This window comes from Geotrypetes seraphini, chromosome 4 (assembly GCF_902459505.1).
Source record: "Geotrypetes seraphini chromosome 4, aGeoSer1.1, whole genome shotgun sequence".
Classification (NCBI taxonomy): domain Eukaryota; kingdom Metazoa; phylum Chordata; class Amphibia; order Gymnophiona; family Dermophiidae; genus Geotrypetes; species Geotrypetes seraphini.
The window spans coordinates 58106211-58124662 of NC_047087.1; the positions used below are offsets into that span (position 1 = coordinate 58106211).

Here is an 18452-nt window from a genome sequence, read left to right on the forward strand (position 1 = left end):
TAACGCCAGCTCAATGTTGGTGTTAGCGTCTAGCATGTGCGGCAATTCTGTGCGAGCTAAGCGCGCGGTAAAACCGCTATCGCAGCTTAGTAAAAGGAGCCCTAAATGTGTACTATTTATTAGTTAATTATTATTAGTTATTTTCCAATGCTCAATATGACTGCCTTTCTTAAGGTTTGACACTTGTTCCATAAAATATATATTAAATTTAAGAAGGTATCCAATTCTAGAAGTGAATAATTAGATATTTGCCCTCTTTCAAATGGTATAGAGCAGTGTCTCGCAAACTTTTTTAACTCCGGCACACTAAATGGAGCAAATGTTTTTTGTGGCACACTAAATGCAGCAAATGTTTTTCATGGCTGGAAAAATTTCTGGGGAGAACACTGATGCCTTTAGTTTTCAAGGTCCAAACACGTCAAAGAATGATGCTTATCTGGGCAGTTGTATAATAAAAAGAATGGATAAGATAACATGAGAAGTGAAATTGTCATGAATCAGAGGGATACATACCCTGTAGGTCCTAAAAGCAGGCTTGTGGATTAGATATAAACTATGAAGGCAGTGGCATACCTAGCATATGTGACACCCGAGGCCCATCATTTTTGACACCCCCCATCTGTATGAAAAACATGATTTTTAGTAACATCCACACATCACACAAGAGTGTACCTAGGAAAAGGCAGCATCTTACATATTGCAGTGAGCAGTACATCAATACACCCATTGTAAAACTAAACAAGCCAGACTAGTACAGATCAATCCTACACAGTCAATCCTAACTGAAAACCATGTCTTTCGAACCCACCTTCCCCTAGTATGGAATATGTAATCACAAACTAACCCCTCTCCCTTTTACAAAACTGTAATGTGGTTTTTAGCCATGGTGGTAACAGTTCAGACTCTCATAGAATTCTGAGCAATTACCACCATGGCCAGTGCTAAAAAAAACGCTCTACAGTTTTGTAAAAGGGGGGATAAAATAGAAAAACGTAGACAAAGGTTAAATTGAACTACCAAGAAGCTGGACTCTGCATGCAATGCAACACCACAGAAACAGCGATGCATCTCCCCTAAAGCAAAAAAATAAATAAATATAATTTTTTTCTACATTGTCTTCTCTGGTTTCTGCTTTCCTCATAGTCTTGACATTCTCTTCCTTTCATCCACTGTCTACCCTCTCTCTGCCCCTTCTATATGGCATCTTCTCTCCTTGTATTCCCCTTCCATCTCTCCCTTCACCCCTATTATTCCGGCATCCATCTTCTTCCCTTCCCTCCTTCAATGATCTGGCATCTCTCTCCTCTTCTTCCCTTCCCTCTCCCACACCCTCATGGTCTGGCATTTCACTCTCTCCTCTCCCTTCCCCCCACTTACAACAGCATCTGCCCCCTTTCTTTCCCTCCAACCCAATTCCATCCAGTATCCTTCCCCCTTATGTCTCTCTCTCCTTTACCTGCACACCAATTCCATCAGCATCTGCCCCCTTTCTCTCCCTCAACCACTCTTCCATACCACCCTGACCTCCTTTTTCTCCCTCCACCACCCTTCTATACTCCTCTCTCTCTCCAAACCAGCAAGGTCCCATGATGACTGCTTCTGTTGCCTCTGGAAGATGTATGTGAAGTAAGAGGGCAGGAAGAGAAACAGAAAAAAAGAAAGGGGACATGAAGAGAGAAAGAAAGGGCAGGAAGAGAGGAAGAAAAAGTTGGGGGGAGGGGAATGAGGTCAGGAGGAGAGGAAGCATACAGGCTCAAAGAAGGGAAGAAAGATTGGATGCACAGTCAGAAGAAGAAAGTGCAACCAGAGACTCATGAAATCACCAGACAATAAGGTAGGAAAAATGATTTTATTTTAAATTTACTGATCAAAATATGTCTGAATTTATATCTGCTGTCTACATTTTACACTATGGTCTCCTTTTACTAAACCGCAATAGCGGTTTTTAGCGCAGGGAGCCTATGAGCGTCAAGAGCAGCACTGGGCATTCAGCGCAGCTCCCTGCGCTAAAAACTGCTATCGTGGTTTAGTAAAAAGGGAGGGGGTATATTTGTCTATTTTTGTATGGTTGTTAGTGAGGTGACAGTGCATAGAGTCATCTGCTTTGACCTCTTTGAGAAAACCCCGGAATAGAAATGATTATTAACATTTTCTCTACGTACAGTGTGCTTTGTGGTTTTTAAAAAAAAATTTATTGTTGGTAGATCATTTTTACTTGGTCATTTTAAAAGTAGCTCACAAGCCCAAAAAATAGCCAATGGTAGACTTCAGAGGGTGGTAGTTAACGGTACCCTCTTTAAAACATCAGAAGTGACAAGTGGAGTACCGCAGGGCTCAGTCTTGGGCCCGCTGCTTTTCAACTTATTCATAGGGGATCTGACTCAGGGGCTTCAAGGTAAAATAACACTATTCGCCGACAACGTCAAATTATTTAACATAGTGAGCGGCTCCGATTTACACGATAGTATGACGCAGGACCTGTTTATGTTGGAACATTAGTCATCTACCTGGCAGCTGGGCTAATGCAAGGTATCCATATTCAAGTTTCATCACGGTGCTCTGGTTTTGGCTCTAGTATTTGTCACTTCTGTTCACCAGGTCTGGCTATCCGTTACCGTCTCATATTTTAAAGACTCACTCGTTATAATTAGCGGTGATCCACACGTCTCTACGTAATGGACATGTCCGATTTTAGCATTTAGATCTTAGTACTATGGGTTTGGTCTTTTCTGGTTTCCTTTCTATAGTATGCTTTTCGTCTGGAGTCTTTTGAGTTTAGAATTACATTTTATGACGTATTTTTGTGGTTATAATTGTATGACATGTCTAAATCGGTCAAGTTATCCATTCTTTCTATTATTTTTTGTCCCCTCATACAGTGGCAGACTGCCCCGGGTGCCAGCCCTAGGGGGGTACACAGCCGGCTGGATCCAGAACCTTCCAAGCTGCTCTAAATGGCACCTGCACCTCAGCACGGCTGCTGTACTTATTCTGAAGCAGAGTCGGCAGCCGCACTGAAGTGCAGGAAGGTCCCATGATGACCGCATTTGCTGCCTCTGCCTCCGGAAGACGTAAATGACGTCGGAAGGGGAGGACCGGCAGCTGCAGTCATTGCAGAACCTTGCTGCAATTCCCTGTGTCCGTAGCGAATTTATGCTTCGGGGATCTAACATGTGCGTGCCGGCTTCCCTTCCCCTCCCCCCCGGACATAACTTCCGGTTTCGGAGGGAAAGGAAGCCGGCACACATACGTTAAAGCCCAGAGCATAAGTTTGCTACGGGCTAAGGTGAAATCTTCAAGCCCGCTTTTTTTTTTTTTTAATGTTGAGCAGCAGCGGAGGCAGCAGAATTTAGCTGTGCGGTCATCTAAATTACCTGGGCGGACCACCCAGCTGAAAGGCCCTAGGGAGAACACTGCAAGAAGTATTGCGAACAGAGTTACGGGAGCAGTTATAACTCTTACTCCCTGTCATGGCGACACTGGCTCCTCTGGTGCTGGTCTGGTCTGAGCCTTTGTTATCGGCATCGACCCTTACGGCACCGGTCTCTGCTGTCTCGGCACCAGATTTCCGAAAGCCTTCATCGGGCTTGGTTCAGGGTTCGATGTCGGATGCAGTTCGACATCGTTCTTCTTCACACACATCTCCCGAGACGATGTCGGTCAAATCGGGTAAATCCTTGAAGATGAAACATCTTGAACCATCCACACCCAGTTCTTGACATCGTCTTCCACCGACACGGGACTCTTATCTCTGGGAAGATTCTGAAGAGCCTGTTCTGACTGATGATGATGCCTCTTCTAATGAAGACTCTCAAGTTCTTTCTTCTCAAGAGCCTACTCAAAAACCAGATAAGGCTTCTTTTTCCAAGTTTTTGAGGGAAATGTCAGAGACTCTTTCTATATCTCTGGAGGCTGACTCAAAGAAATCTAAAGATTTTTTGAATGCATTAGATTATGAGCAACTCTCCAATGTTTTACCCAACCTCCAAAATATCAGCGTTCCCCTCCGTAGAATTACAAATTGTTAAACATACTCTCGTATATTTCAAATATAACAAAATGTGGCCTCAGGTACACCTCCTCCACCCTTAGTGTTCAATATCGGTGGGAATACCAGTGTTTTCATTCCTCATTGGCTCACATTATTTTTTTGCCATTATTTAAGTAAACTTTTTTTTAAACTTTTTAACTTTATTCACCATGCTCTTTTTAGAAATTTCTTTCAGATTATGAGCAGCCACCTAAGGAGTTTCTTAAGCTCCCACTCCATGATATTCTAGGGGAGACTTTTAATAAAAATCTTGAAACTCCTTTGACCATCCCTGGGGCTCCTTGTAAGCTTCATTCCCTTTATAGGGTGGTTTCATTTCCGGGTTTTGACAAGTCTCAGCTTCCTCATGAATCTCTCTTGGTGGAGTCTACATTTAAAAAATCTGCAGGGGTTAGTGTTTATGCTTCTGTTCCTCCTGGCAGAGAGGGAAAGACCATGGACCGCTTTGGCAAGCGTTTATATCAAAATGCCATGCTTGCCAACCGGTCCGGAAATTATGCTTTCCATTTTTCTTTTTATCTTAAATACTCAAGCATCTATACTACAGAAATATTTACCTGAGTGTAAGATACCTCTTTTCCAACAGTACATTTCTAGTTTGCTGCTGCTGCAAAAATTTTTAGTACGCTCTATTTATGACACTTTTGAGCTCACTTCTTGAGCTATAGTTATGTCTGTGGCTATGCAGCGCTTAGAGTGTCGGAGCTGGATGTCAACCACCAGGATCGTCTGGCCAATGCTCCTTGTTTGGGGGATGAACTTTTTGGAAATTCCACCACCCAAAAGTTATCATCTCATGAAACCAGGTGGGAGGTTCTAGTGAAAAACAGGAAAAAATCTCCCCTGACTTGTCCTTTCAGACCACAGTCTTCATATGAGCGTTGTTTTGCTGCTAAGCCTCTGCAGCCGCCTCAATCTCAACCTCGCAGACAAAGGCAGCAACAGCTACGTTAGCAACAGCAAAAACAACTGGCTGCACCACCTAAGTCTACACAGCCTTTTTGACCTGTTTCTCCGGAGCATAGCCAGTCTCATCACTTCTCAACCTTTACCATCGGAGGTCATCTTCAGTTCTTCATCAGTTGTTGGGAACTCATAAAATTGGATCTTCGGGTCCACAACATCATTCGTCAGGGTTACTCTCTAAATTTCCAGACTCTTCCACAAGGCAATCCTCCAAGAGAGTCTGCTTTGGATCCTGCTCAGTCTTCCCTTTTTCTGCAGGAAGTGCAATCCCTTCTTCTGCTGAATGCCATTGAGGAAGTTCCCCTCGATCAGCAGACCCGGGGATTCTACTCCCATTACTTCTTGGTCCCCAAGAAAACCGGGGGCCTCAGATCCATCCTGGATCTCAGAGCTCTCAACAAATTTCTTGTCAAGGAGAAATTCAGGATGTAATCCCTCGCCCTGCTATATCCTCTCCTCAATCAGAACGACTGGCTATGCTCCCTAGATATCAAGGAAGCCTATACACATATACCAATTCATCCGGCTTCCAGGAAGTATCTGCGTTTTCAAATCAATCAATGTCATTACCAATACAAGGTGCTTTCCTTCAGTCTGGCATCTTCTCCCACAGTATTCACGAAGTGCCTGATTGTAGTGGCTGCATCTCTCTGATCACACGGCCTTCAAGTCTTTCCTTACTTGGACAACTGGTTGATCAAGGCTGTTTTATTTCAGGAAGTGGTACAAGCAACATCTCGGACATTTCTTTTCTTCAGATTCTGGGATTCGAAGTCAATTTCCCCAAATCTTGGCAGGTTGAGATGTGACACATTCTTTAAATCATCAATTACTCTCTCCAGCAAACAAATAATAATTTAAGAAACTATCTATAAAACTTGCTACACTCTTGTTAGCTTTCAAAACAGAACTAGAGAAACAGGTTATTTTGAAGTTGTACTTTACTAAGAAACAAGCTCTGTTTTGAGGCCGAGTGTTAATATTTCCTGATGTTTCTAAACAGACTCAGATAAAGAGGAAGAAATTTCTATTGCTTAGGCCTAAGGCCTTAGCAGTGGGCACAACCTTCTTCTTAAAATTTCCTTGTAAATGCCTTATTTCATTTGCAAGTAACAAATGTGTGTTTCTGGATCCAGTCCAGTTAGAAGATTTTCTTAGAAATAAACCTTTGTGATAGTTTCTTAAATTATTATTTGTTACGGTAAGTAACTGTGCTTTTTCCCTTGAAGCCATTAGTTTGAAGCAGTGGATACACCAATTTTCAACTACTTTTTGAAATGCCTTCAGGCTCAGCTCCCATTCCTCTGGGTCCCAGGGAATGCCAGCCCAAGAAATTCATCTGAATGTTGTCAGTCTTAGCCATATAAGCTGTTGAGATAGCTTTCAGGTGGCACTCTGCCTACCAGCACAGGCAGGCTGCCTTCACTATCACTACTACTACCACTACTACCAAGACTGAATAAACTACGGCTGTACTCACTTGAGGAACGAAGAGAGAGGGGAGACATGATTGAAACATTTAAGTATATCACGGGCCGTATCGAGTCGGAAGAAGATATCTTCTACCTCAAGGGATCATCGACCACCAGGGGGCATCCGTTAAAAATCAGGGGAGGGAAGTTCCATAGCGACTACAGAAAATACTTCTTCACTGAAAGAGTGGTGGATCATTGGAACAAACTCCCACTGCAGGTGATTGAGGCCAAGAGCGTGTCAGATTTTAAGAGACAATGGGATGTTCACGTGGGATCTCTAGGGGAATAAAATCAGGGGGGCGGGAATTTGGAATGGGCAGACTTGGTGGGCTATAGCCCTTTTCTGCCGTCTTTTCTATGTTTCTATGTTACTTATCACTTATATAGCGCTAAAAGGCATACACAGTGCTGAACATTTAGACTTTTATAGATGGTCCCTTTTCGGAAGAGCTTACAATCTAACTTGGACAGACAGACATGACATAGACGGTAGGGGATACAGAACCCAAGGTAAAAGGAGTTAGGCGTCAAAAAAACTCTCAAAAAGGTGGGCTTTTAAATGGGCTTTGAACACTGCCAGAGACAGAGTTCACCGTAGGGATTCGGGCAGCCTGTTCCCAGCATACGGTGCAGCAAGGCAGAAGGAATGGAGTCTGAAGTTGGCAGTTGAAGAGAAGGGCACAGATAGGAGGGACTTACCAACTGAGTTCAAAGCAGCCTGCTGAGGTTCGCGGCCGGCTGTAGCGAACCTCGCAGGCCGCTCTCCACATGGTAGCACGTTTTTCATGATCGCGATCGCAATCGCGTCAGAGGGAACATGCTACTGAGGTGGACAGCGGCCTGCGAGGTTCGCTATAGCCGGACGCGAACCTCAGCAGGCTGCTTTGAACAGGAGTGGCAGCAACGGCAGGAACCATGGATGGAGGGAGGGTAAGAGGAAAAAGAAGGGCCATGGAGCAGGCAGGAAAGGGGGCTGTTTTGGTGGGAGGGTTGTGCTGAGTGCAGACAGCAATCATGGGGGGGGGGAGAAGAAAGGGGCTACGGAGCAGGTAGGCATTGCATAACAGGGGGAGAGGGAAAGGGGGCTACTTTGGGGATGGGGTGTGCTGGGGGCAGACAGCAATCAGGTGGGGGAGAAACAGAAGGGGGCCATTGAGCAGGTAGGCATTGCAGAACAGGGGGAGAGGGAAAGGGGGCTGGTTTGGCAAGCAGGGGGGCCAGGGAGACAGACAGACAGAAAGAAAAACAGACGGACAGACAGGGGACCAGGGAGAGACACACACAAAGAATGACTGACAGACAAACAGCGTCCAAGGAAAGAGAGACAAATAAAAAAAAAAACCCAGACATACAGACATCTACTCTGGGCAGCGGGAGGAAGGCAGTGCGGAGCGCTGCTGGCAGTGGCTGCTGGGAGGACGGCTTCGAGCCACAGAAGACTGTCCCCAAAGCCCCTGCGGAGAGTCAGGCCAACCTCTCCTTCCTCATCGACGCCGAAGAAGCTGCAGCTGGGGCAGTCGGGGCCACCCCGCCGCGCCCAATACACCCAGGCCTTGCTCCCTCTCGCACTCTGAGCATCCACGATTGGCTGAAGGGTGTCATGCCAGTGCTGCAGGTACAGGGGGCTGCTTTTGTTGGAGAGGTGTGTTGGGGGGCAGACAGCTTTGCTCGGGGGGGGGGGGAAGACATAAGGGGGCCATGGAAAGACGGTCAGGGAGAGGGAAAGGGGGCTACTTTGGGGGGAGAGGTGTGCTGGGGGGCAGACAGCTTTGCTCTGCGGGGGAAGACAGAAGGGGGCCATGGAGAGACAGAGAGAGGGAAAGGGAGCTGCTTTGGAGTGAGGGGTGTGCTGGGGGGCAGACAGCTTTGATCTGGGGAAGAGGGGGGGCGGGGGAATGACACAAGGACACAGACACAAAGAATGACACACAGGGGGCCAGAGAGACAGACAGAAAGGAAGACAGACAGCCAGTGTCCAAGGAGAGAGAAACAAATAAACATAGACAGACAGACAGCGGCCAAGGAGAGGGAGAGAAAGAAAGAAAGACAGACACACACATCTATTCTAGTACCCGTTAATGTAACGGGCTTAAAGACTAGTATTCTGTATCATTGTCATTTTAAAAACACAAATAACATAGAGCAAGGATCAACAAAATCCCTGTCTCCCCTCCCTTTCACAAATATCCCCTCCATTATTGTGAAAACTGAACAAACTAAATTACTACAGAATGCTACATAGAAAAATCAAGCAAACATGGCAAATCAGTCACTCATGGCAGGAATAGTGTTAGGGAAGTGCAACTAATGAGCCCTAAGCCAGCTGGAAGCTAAAGAAGCACAGCCTGGGCTTTGTGGTCCCCAGTTATGTCTAATACCAGCTCTAGCAGGATACATATTTCAAATCTGAAATATTCTAATCACAAAATATAAAATAAATTAATTTTTTCTACCTTTTGTTGTCTGGTAATTTTATTCTTCAAATCACATTGGTCTCAGGCTTTGGTTTTGGGTTCCTTCTGTCTTCATCGTGGCGTGGCTGGCTACTGAAGGTAAAAAAGAGGTGCAAGAGGAGCTGCCGAGTCTGACATGGGTGCAATTATTTTTACCACAGGAGTAAGACTTTTCACTGCTCCCACGGGGCAGTGAAAGGTCTTGTCCCCGTTCCTGCGGGGCGGTGAAAGGTCTTGTCCCCTTTCCTGCAGTAAACCAGTTGCAAATGTTTCCATTCCTGTGGATTTACTGCGGTGACCACAGTTTACTGTGGTAAACAATCCCTGTGTCATTCTCTAATTTGAAGTGTGTATCCTGCCAGAGTTGGTGTTAGACCGCGAACGTGAGCTAGGATTTAACAGAGAGAGAGAGAGAGAGAGAGGAAAAGTCTTTTTTGTTTACACTACAGTGCCAGTGTGGGTAGGAGAGGGCAAAGGGGGTGAAGAGGCTGTAAAAGAGGTGAAGAGGCTATAAAATAAACCCACCAGGATGGGCATGTCTCTAACAAGGGGTCTCTGGCTGAGCTGTTTCTTGTAGGTCTTCAGGACTTTCTCAAATGGGGGTACTCTGTGCAAGAGACCTAGCACCACTTGATTGTCCTGAGGGCCATCACAACTTGGTCCAGTTGCCTCTGTCAGCTGTGGAGGATGCTTGGGGTGCAAGGTCTTCCTTTTGAAGGATCCTTCTTGATGGTTTCTTTGCTGGATCCAAGAATATCTACCATACACGATCAAGAGTTTCCTGTCTTCCTGTGTTTCTGTCTTGCCATTCCCAGGGTTTTCAACCCCTCTGCATTTTTAGTATGTGATATTTTTCCATGGTGCAGGGAATAGGTACAGTGCTAGGCTCCTTTCTTGGCATGGGGTAGGTATTGATTTGTTAAGGGCTTCAAGCTCTTGGGTTCTGTCAGTTACTATTTGATGTATGCAGCTGTATTCTGGCAGTCCTCCATAGATTTACTGGGCTTGCCATTTTGTGAGCTGCAAATAGAAGAAGAAAAGATGAGTGCACAAGTTCAAGTGCTGGCCTCCTATTTATTTGACAGCCTGTTTTTGGATAGTCTCCCTTATAGGTGGTTGGAAAGGAACCATTTATTTAGTTTATTTAGAAGTTTATATCCTGCATATCCAACAATTCTTTGTGGGTAATAAAGAAACATACACAATAAAACATAAAAATACACTTTAAAATCATGCTAAAAACACTACTACACAACATCATACAAACTCTTAAAAACAATCCTGACATGACAAAATATTACAACTCAAACACAAGCACCCCTCCTGCCCAAAAAAAGTCAACTGATTGCATTAAAAAAAGAGAGTTCAGCACCCAAACTCATTTAGCATAAGAACGTGCAAATAACACTGTTCAACATTTTCCTGAACTACAAAATACCTGGTGCTTGTCTCACTTCCAGTGGCAACATATTCCAACATACCGGTCCCTGCACTGTGAACATAGTCTTCCGAATCCTTGATAACCTCATCATATTGAAAGGCGGCACATCCAGATACAACTTATCCACCGACCGTAACACACATGTTGGCTGATAAAAATGCAAAAAAGAACGCAGGACAATCATCCTTTAACAACCTAAAAATAACACACAGAACCTTAAATTCGATCCGCACACTAATAGGTAACCAGTGCAGCTCCTGCAGAATTGGTGTGATATGGTCAGACTTAGATGCCCGTACAGTAGTACGTGTAGTGGTATTCTGTGAGAGTTGAAGGGCCTGTACAGCATACTTTGGTAACCCCAAATATAATGCATTAAAATAATCAAACACGAGGGTAAGAATCATTGTAATGATAGTCCTAAAATTACTCACAGACAGATAATCTCTTAAACCATGCAACAAACACAGTTTTAAAAAGTAAGGGATTCCACCGACTTAACCTGTAGCTTAAATGACAGTAAGGAATCCAAGATTAACCCTAGATGTCTACATTGCCAAAGTACAGAGACCTCCATATTATCCAGTAAAACTTCAGAAGGAAAAAGCAATAAATGCATCTCCTGACCTACACACAAACCCTCTGTTTTAGCTACATTCAATTTTAGCTGATTAAAATGCATCCTGTCTTGAATAATTTGAAAACAATTCTGAAGATGGTCCAAAGCAACAGCCATAGATTTGTCAACTGTAATCAAAAACTGAATGTCATCCGCATAAAAAATGAAAATTAGGGGAGTGGCTTAATGAAGAAGGCGGGCTGCCTTTTACCTTTTCATTGGTCAAACACAAATCCAAGCTCCGAGTCTTCCCGGACGAATCTTCGGCAGCAGCAGCGGGGCCCGATGGACGCCTTTCTCCAATGAGGGACGTGAACGAGTGAGCCGGAGTTTTCCTCTGCTGTGAGAGGCACGCAAGCTGAAGTGTCAGCACTCTCCCTCGAGGCAACATCGTTATCTCCAGAGGAGCGGAGTTCTCTGAGTCGCCCTGGGGCTTTAGAGTAGCAGTTGGTGGAAGGAACGTCCCGGGGTGTTCTCTCTCCTGACCAGCTGAGTGCAGGAGTCGACTCAGCAGGAGGAATTGTGAAGCAAATTCAGCCATCGGAGCACTCGGAGGAGTTGAAACAGCGGATCCTTCAGGATTTCCTTAAACTGAATCCATCTCCAGCTGAGGTCTCAGGTAGAGAATGACACGGTGGCGGTTTACCCGCGGCCACCGCATTTTAGCCGCGGGTCACCCGCCGAAAACGCGGAAGAAAACTAGCAGTCGCTGCGGCGACGGGGACAAGGCCATTCACCGCCCGCGGGGCGGTGAATGGTCTTGTCCCCCGCAGTGAGGCATGAAGGATCGCGCGGTCCCCGCAGCTCACACCCGCCTGCCCAATCGATTCTAGTGTTTAGCCAGCTCTCTCCCTTCTCCTCACCTTAGTTTGTAGATTTTCTTTTTCGGCGACCTGCACGCTATCAGAGAGCCGCGCACGCGCGGCTGCTCAGTGTTCAATCTTCTGCTCTGACGCAACCGGAAACAGGAAGTTGCAGCAGAGCAGAAGATTGAACACTGAGCAGCCGCGCGTGCGGGTTGCCAAAAAAGAAAACCTATAAACTAAGGTGAGGAGAAGGGAGAGAGCTGGCTAAACACTAGGATCGATTGGGCAGGCAGGTAGTGGCTGCGGGGACCGTGTGATCGCTAGTGTTCCCGGCTCAAATTGGAAGGAGGGAGTGAAAGGGAAAAGGATTCTGGGCCAAGGGGATGAAAACGGAAGAAAAATCCACAGCAGGAAAGAAAGGGAAGGACAGGCAGGTGAGCCAGATGCTAGAAGCAGGGGGGGGGGGGGAAGAAAGAGGGAAAAAAGCTAGATGGGGTTGAAAAGAAGAGACACAATGGTATGGAAGAGGAAGATAGGGGAAATCTGGACACAGGAAGGTAACAGAAAGAGGGGAAATTATGTGCATGGGGCATAGGGACAGAGACATAAAGGGGACATGCCATGGGGATGGTATATGGACACAGGGGGGGGGGCAATGGCAGATACATAGGGGAGATATTAGAAATGGGGAAAATAGGTGCACAGAAGCGAGATGGTTTGTGGGGATGGGACAGGGACCGAGCTCGCAGGCTCCAGTGGCTTGCACAAATTACATTGAAACGTGCCATGAAAATAAGAGGGAGGAAGGTAGATAGATAGGCCACGCGAGAGGAGCTGAAGGGTGGTAGAAAGGAACAGATGGTAAAGGAGGGAGGGAAGGGTGGTGGTGGAAAGGAATAGGACAGACATTGAAGGAGGGTGGAGAGGAACAGACCCTGAAGGGAAATGTGGAAGACAGAATGGGAAGAAGACAGATGCCAGACTATGGGGGAGCGGAGGGAAGAAGATGGGTGCTAGACCAATTGGGGGGGGGGGGGAGTGAAGGGAGAGGCACAGTAACAGCAAATGGAAGACGCAGAGAGAAGACACACAGTGGATGGAAGGAATTGAATGAGAAGATGTGGAAAGCAGAAACCAGACAACAAAGGTAGAAAAAAAATTCTATTTATTTTTTGCTTTAGTTGTGTTGATAAAAATTTATAAACAAAGCCCTGCCAGCTGAACATCTCTTTCTCTAGTTCAGCAGCAGGAACTTTGATTTATAAGAAAGGAATAAGCTAAATATTACAGTACTAAGGCTTATATGGATGCAGCGGGGACGGTGACGGGGCGGTGAATGGGATGGCAGTGGCGGTGACGGGGCGGTGAAAGGGATGGCGGTGACGGTGACGGGGCGGTGAAGGGAACGGCGGTGACGGGGCGGTGCAGAGGATGGTGGGCCGGTGACGGGGCGGTGACGGGGACAGATTTTTTCCCTGTGTCATTCTCTACAGCAGAGTCAGTCCTGACAAACCCCCCTCCCTCCCTTCCTCGCCCTGAAGCAGTAGTGGCAGCCGATGAACAAAAGCAGTGCTATAAACAGGCTGCTTCCAGCCAGCCCTGGCAGGGCATTTTCTCTGCCACGTCGGAAGTGATGTGGCAGAGGAAAGGTCCTGCCGGGGCTGGCTGGAAGCAGCCTTTTTATGGCACTGCTTTTGTTCATCGGCTACCGCTACTGCTTTGGTAAGGGGGGGGGGGGTTGTCAGGACTGCTGCTTTGATACTGAGGGAGGGAGAGGGATTTGCCAGGATTGGCTGCTGCTGCTGCTTCGGGGCTTGGGGTGGGTGGGGTGGTTGTTAGGATTGGCTGCCTCTGGCCTCAGGCCTGGCGGGAGGGGAGGGGTGGTTTTCAGGATGACTGCTGCTGCTTCGCAGGAGGGAGGGAGATTTGTGGCTGCCTGTTGCTTTGGGGGGTTGGCGTTGTTTGGAGGTTGTCTGAGGAGCACAAGAGACTTTTTTTGGCTGGCAGTTTTTTTGCCAATTGATTGAGAATGCACATTAATTGAATGCCGGCTAGCTGAAATTTTACTGTATACTGTATATTATTGGCTATTGACAGGGAAAAATGCTCGAGTACCCGAATAAATTCATGTAAACCATTCTGAGTTCCCTTGGGAGAATGGTATAGAAAATTGAATAAATAAATATTAATATGTGTTGAATTGAGTAGTATTGGCCAGTTTTGAGTATTCGACTAAGTTAAAAGGATTAGCAAATTTCTAAAGCACTTTGAGGTTAGAAAGGGTAACTTTTACTGAGTTAGATAATTTTGAAAACATAGGTACAGGAAGATAGAGGTAATAGTACAATTTGTACTAAGTAATAGGATTCTTGGCTCAAATTTTCTAGTTTCAGTAGTTCACTACCAATTATTTCTTTCTTCTGCCACTTGTTTTATAGTGTAAATTACAATTCTCCAATTCATACTTCGCATGGATAGCTTGATTATTCCTTATTGCTTCTGCTAGAACACTTAGATCTAGTAACCAACATATCTTAAATACGGATTCCAACCTTACGTCATCTATTCTATTACACCACACACAAAAAGATCTTCTCAGTGACTATGCCAGCCTTATGGAACTTGCTATTATCGAACCTCCGGGAAGAAATCTCCATAGACAAATTCAAATCTAATTTAAAAACATTCCTATTTAAAGATGCTTACGATTTGTAATACCTAAAACTCTTAAGCTACAACATCAAATGAAGATCACACCCCCTCTTATTGTACTTACCATTTACATAAGAACATAAGAACATCTTATCCTATCATGGACTGTATTTCACCCCCCCTTTCCACATGTGTTCGAATGTTTTGTCTGTCTATGTTTCAATATGTGATACCCTGGAATTTTAAATTTTTATATTTTTGAACACCGCTTAGATACTTATTAAGCGATATATCAAATTTTAAATAAACTTGGAAACTGAAACTTAGCACTGGCGTTAGTTCTAGCCATATAGCGCAGGTTTAATACACGCGGCAATTCAGCACACGCTAAAAACGCTATCACTGCTTAGTAAAAGGAGCCTTTAGTGTTTAGTTTTGACAAGGTACTACTATTATGCATCAGAAATATAAATAAATATAGAATATCACTTTCATAGGTGTTACCTTTCCTATATAAAAGGCAAAATCTCATCTTACCGTGTGCAGTACAGCTGTATTGTTGAGGTGTAGGTAGGTGGTTATTTACACAATACAGTGCTGCACAAATGGTGATGGTTGTCAATCTAGTAGATTGAATAGGCTTTTTATTATAATTCTTTGTGGTATGTCAAAGACCTGTGGTATTTGGGGAGTTTTCCCCAATGCAAAACTTGTTTATTTTTCCTATTGAGAGTTTGTGAAATAAAGGTTGATCTAGCTTTCCTGGTTGCTGCAGGATGTAATGCAAGAGTTAAGCATTGTACCAAATCTAAGAGAGAACAGCCTGTTGAGGGTTAAATTGTAGTGTCTAATGGAATAATAACTGGTAGCACCATCTGGTGGCCTACTTCTGCAGGAGTCAGTATTTTTAACGGCATCTCTAATATTCATGCTGATGCATTTTGATGCTTTGTGCATTCATTTCTTTTTGCTTTGTTAGAATCTGACTACTTACAGCTGTTGTAGAAATTCTGCTCTTTGGAGAGCTTAGCAGTCTGTCACACTTGAATACGATGATCGGTGAACGTGTACTTGTCAAGGAGGAAATGTGTTGATATATCACAATGTGTATTTGTGGAGGGCTGTGCATGTCTTGGCTGCAGCTTGCTAAATAGGCTGTTTAGCAGTTATCATCTTTCAATGCTTTTCTCTTGAGTACTGCCTGTAGTGGTGAAAAAGCAAGGGCGAGCCTTTGTCTAACGCCAAAAATGTCTTCAGTGAAGAGGCCAAGAGGAAGGGTAAGTGAAAGTCTGAATGAGTGGGAGGAGGAGGGGTTCTTTGGGCTAAAAGGCTAATGGGATTGAATAACCTTCCTTATTACTGGCTGCTGCTGCTGCAGGAGTCGTGCTGCATCGCCATCTTGAGCTTGTTGCTGTTTTCTCAAGTCTTGGTTATTTGTTATAGCCTGTAGGCCTTAAGGTGGCATTTTAGTTAGCGATCCTGAACCCTGCCTGCCTTTTAGTGCTGCAGCACGGCTGGAAAGCATTTGAGGAAGTGCATATAGAAAATGTATCCAATGAAGCATACTGAATTTACCCTGAAAAGATATTTGGAAATTCCTGATGGCTTTTCTCTGTGCCATAATCAGAAGCACATTTACGGGTGAGAGCATAACGTGATATTCTTTGTGTTTGTGTGTGTGTAAGAAATACTTTCCATTCCTTGGATTAACTGGAAACCTCCTCCTCCCCCCCCAAGCACCTCCTTGCCATTTAGGTGTTTTCAGAAATATCAGAAATTGTAAGTTAAATTCCAGATTTTCTTCTGAGAACCTTGTGTACAGCAAGTACGATGATCCTGAATAAAATCTCAAGTGCTAACTTTTGGCTCCAGCTCAAGATAAGAGAGAAATAGTTCTTTATTAATGTGGTGAATTTATGTATAAAATAGACATTATTTTCCTCTGCAAGGCTTGGATCTAGTAAAATGTTTATCTGTAGAACCTAATGCTATGAAATTTGTGTCTTGCCATCAGCTAGTATATGGCCATAGAAAAGTGAAAAAATGTATTTTCAGTGTATCCTTAAGTTTTGCTTTCTTCTAGTTTAAACAGTCAAAACTACAAGAGCTATCTGCAGCCTGTTAGTAAGGTAGTCAGAAATGCTTTGTGGACTAAAGTGAATTAGTTTTTCTTACCGTTCTTCCATTTCCATTTTTTATAAATTGTTAAATATCTAATCATTTCACTGTTGTTAACTGATTCTAATGTTGTGTTATGAAATGTATATGGTTTTGATTGTTTAAGGGTTTCAGCTAGAGGTGATTATATCAAGTCTAATAAAACTTTTATAAATAAAATACATTTATTTATGCAATTTTTTAAAATAAGAGATTTTAAAATTTGTTACTGTGTAAATCAAAGTTGAACATGTTTTATAAATTGTTTCTGCATATTAAAAAATGTGCTTACCTCTAAGTGAAATGATCATATTTATTTTTCTAGCCTCCTTTATCCAAGAAGATGGATGGTTCAGGTACTTATTCAAAGTTGCAGAATTCCCAGGTGAAAGCTTTTTCTGAAAAGAGACAGAAAAAGAAAGTTGAACTGGAAAGCAAGCAAGAGAAGGCAAATCGCATCATCTCGGAGGCAATAGCAAAGGCAAAAGAGCGAGGAGAACGAAACATTCCACGGGTAATGAGCCCTGAAACTTTTCCCAGTGTTTCATCAGAAGTAAGACAACAGAAGAAAGGGCGGAAGATGAAATGCAAACCCAAGGATAAGGAGAGCAAAAAAATGAAAACTGTTTTATCTGCTAAGCTGAAGGAAAAGACAAAAATTGGGTGAGTTTTCTAGAGTATATCTTTAATTATTTTATTATTCTAAATACCTTTTGGCAGTAAGGTAATGTGCTTATTAATGACAAAACTTTAAGATGATCATTTATATTCTGTTTACTTATTAAGGTTTTCAGTTTTGAATCCTTTCTGTCAGCCTAAAACCATATTTTGATTTTATAGCACAAAGAAAGGAGACCTGATTTTGTATTGTAATTCAGTTTTTATATGAGTACTGAAACTGAACTCTTTATTTTAAGCAAACACAAGATAAAATATTGCATTTAGAAGGTGATAATTATTGTAGTCTTATCCTCTGTCTTTTTGCAAGAAGTCATATGTGATCCTTGAGAAAGATTGTTCTTCAAATTATCTCCCCTTTTACAAAACCGCGCAAAAGGTCTTTAGCATTGGCCATCACGCTGAATGTTCTGCGCTGCTCAGACACTCATAGGAACTCTATGAGCTTCGGAGCAACACAGAGCATTCAGCGTACCGGCTGGCGCTAAAAACCTCTTGGGTGGTTTTGAAAAAGGAGGGTGTATATTAGGACTTCGTAATTCATTGTCTTGGTTCAGAGTTCAATGCAATAAATGTAGTACTAAGTGAAAGTATTGTTTTCCTTCATATACTGTAGTTAAAGTGAAAAAGTCTCTTAACCCTTTCAGGACCATAAGGATCGTAGGCCAATTTTTGTGGTTTTGACGACATTTTTATGGTAAAAAGGGCTTGCAGATGCCAAAAAATTGATTTTTTTTGTGAAATATCATTATTTTTATTTAAAAAAATCACACTTCTGGCTTATGGACAGTGTGGCAAGTGAATCTTCTCGTCAATCTAGCAACGACGCTAATGAATGAATGTCGGAACCAGTTTGTTTACATAAAGGCAGTATCATATGGAATCCGTACATATCAAATTTAGAACTGTAGACTATCCCAATCAAAATTTATAGGATTTTAAAGTTATGGGACAAATATGTCCCTTGGTCCTGAAAGGGTTAAAGTAGTTTCTATCTGTGTGCGTGCTTGAGGTATAAAACTAATAATAACCAAACAGAACTCATCTGCATGAAAATGCAAAGCACCTACTGTCAAAGGTTGTCTTATTTGTGCTGCAGTGAAGATTTGTGTCCTCTTTTTTGAAATTTCCTGCCTTGAGATTATATTTCTTGT

General features: G+C 43.6%; 1 protein-coding gene across 1 annotated transcript in view; it reads left to right on the top strand.

The window, feature by feature from the left end:
• Positions 1 to 18452, top strand: part of CHD9 (chromodomain helicase DNA binding protein 9) — a 499652-nt gene that overhangs the window by 38116 nt on the left and 443084 nt on the right. The window contains 1 exon segment of the mRNA XM_033940083.1: positions 16946 to 17283. Within this exon segment, the coding sequence (XP_033795974.1) occupies positions 16946 to 17283 (338 nt within the window).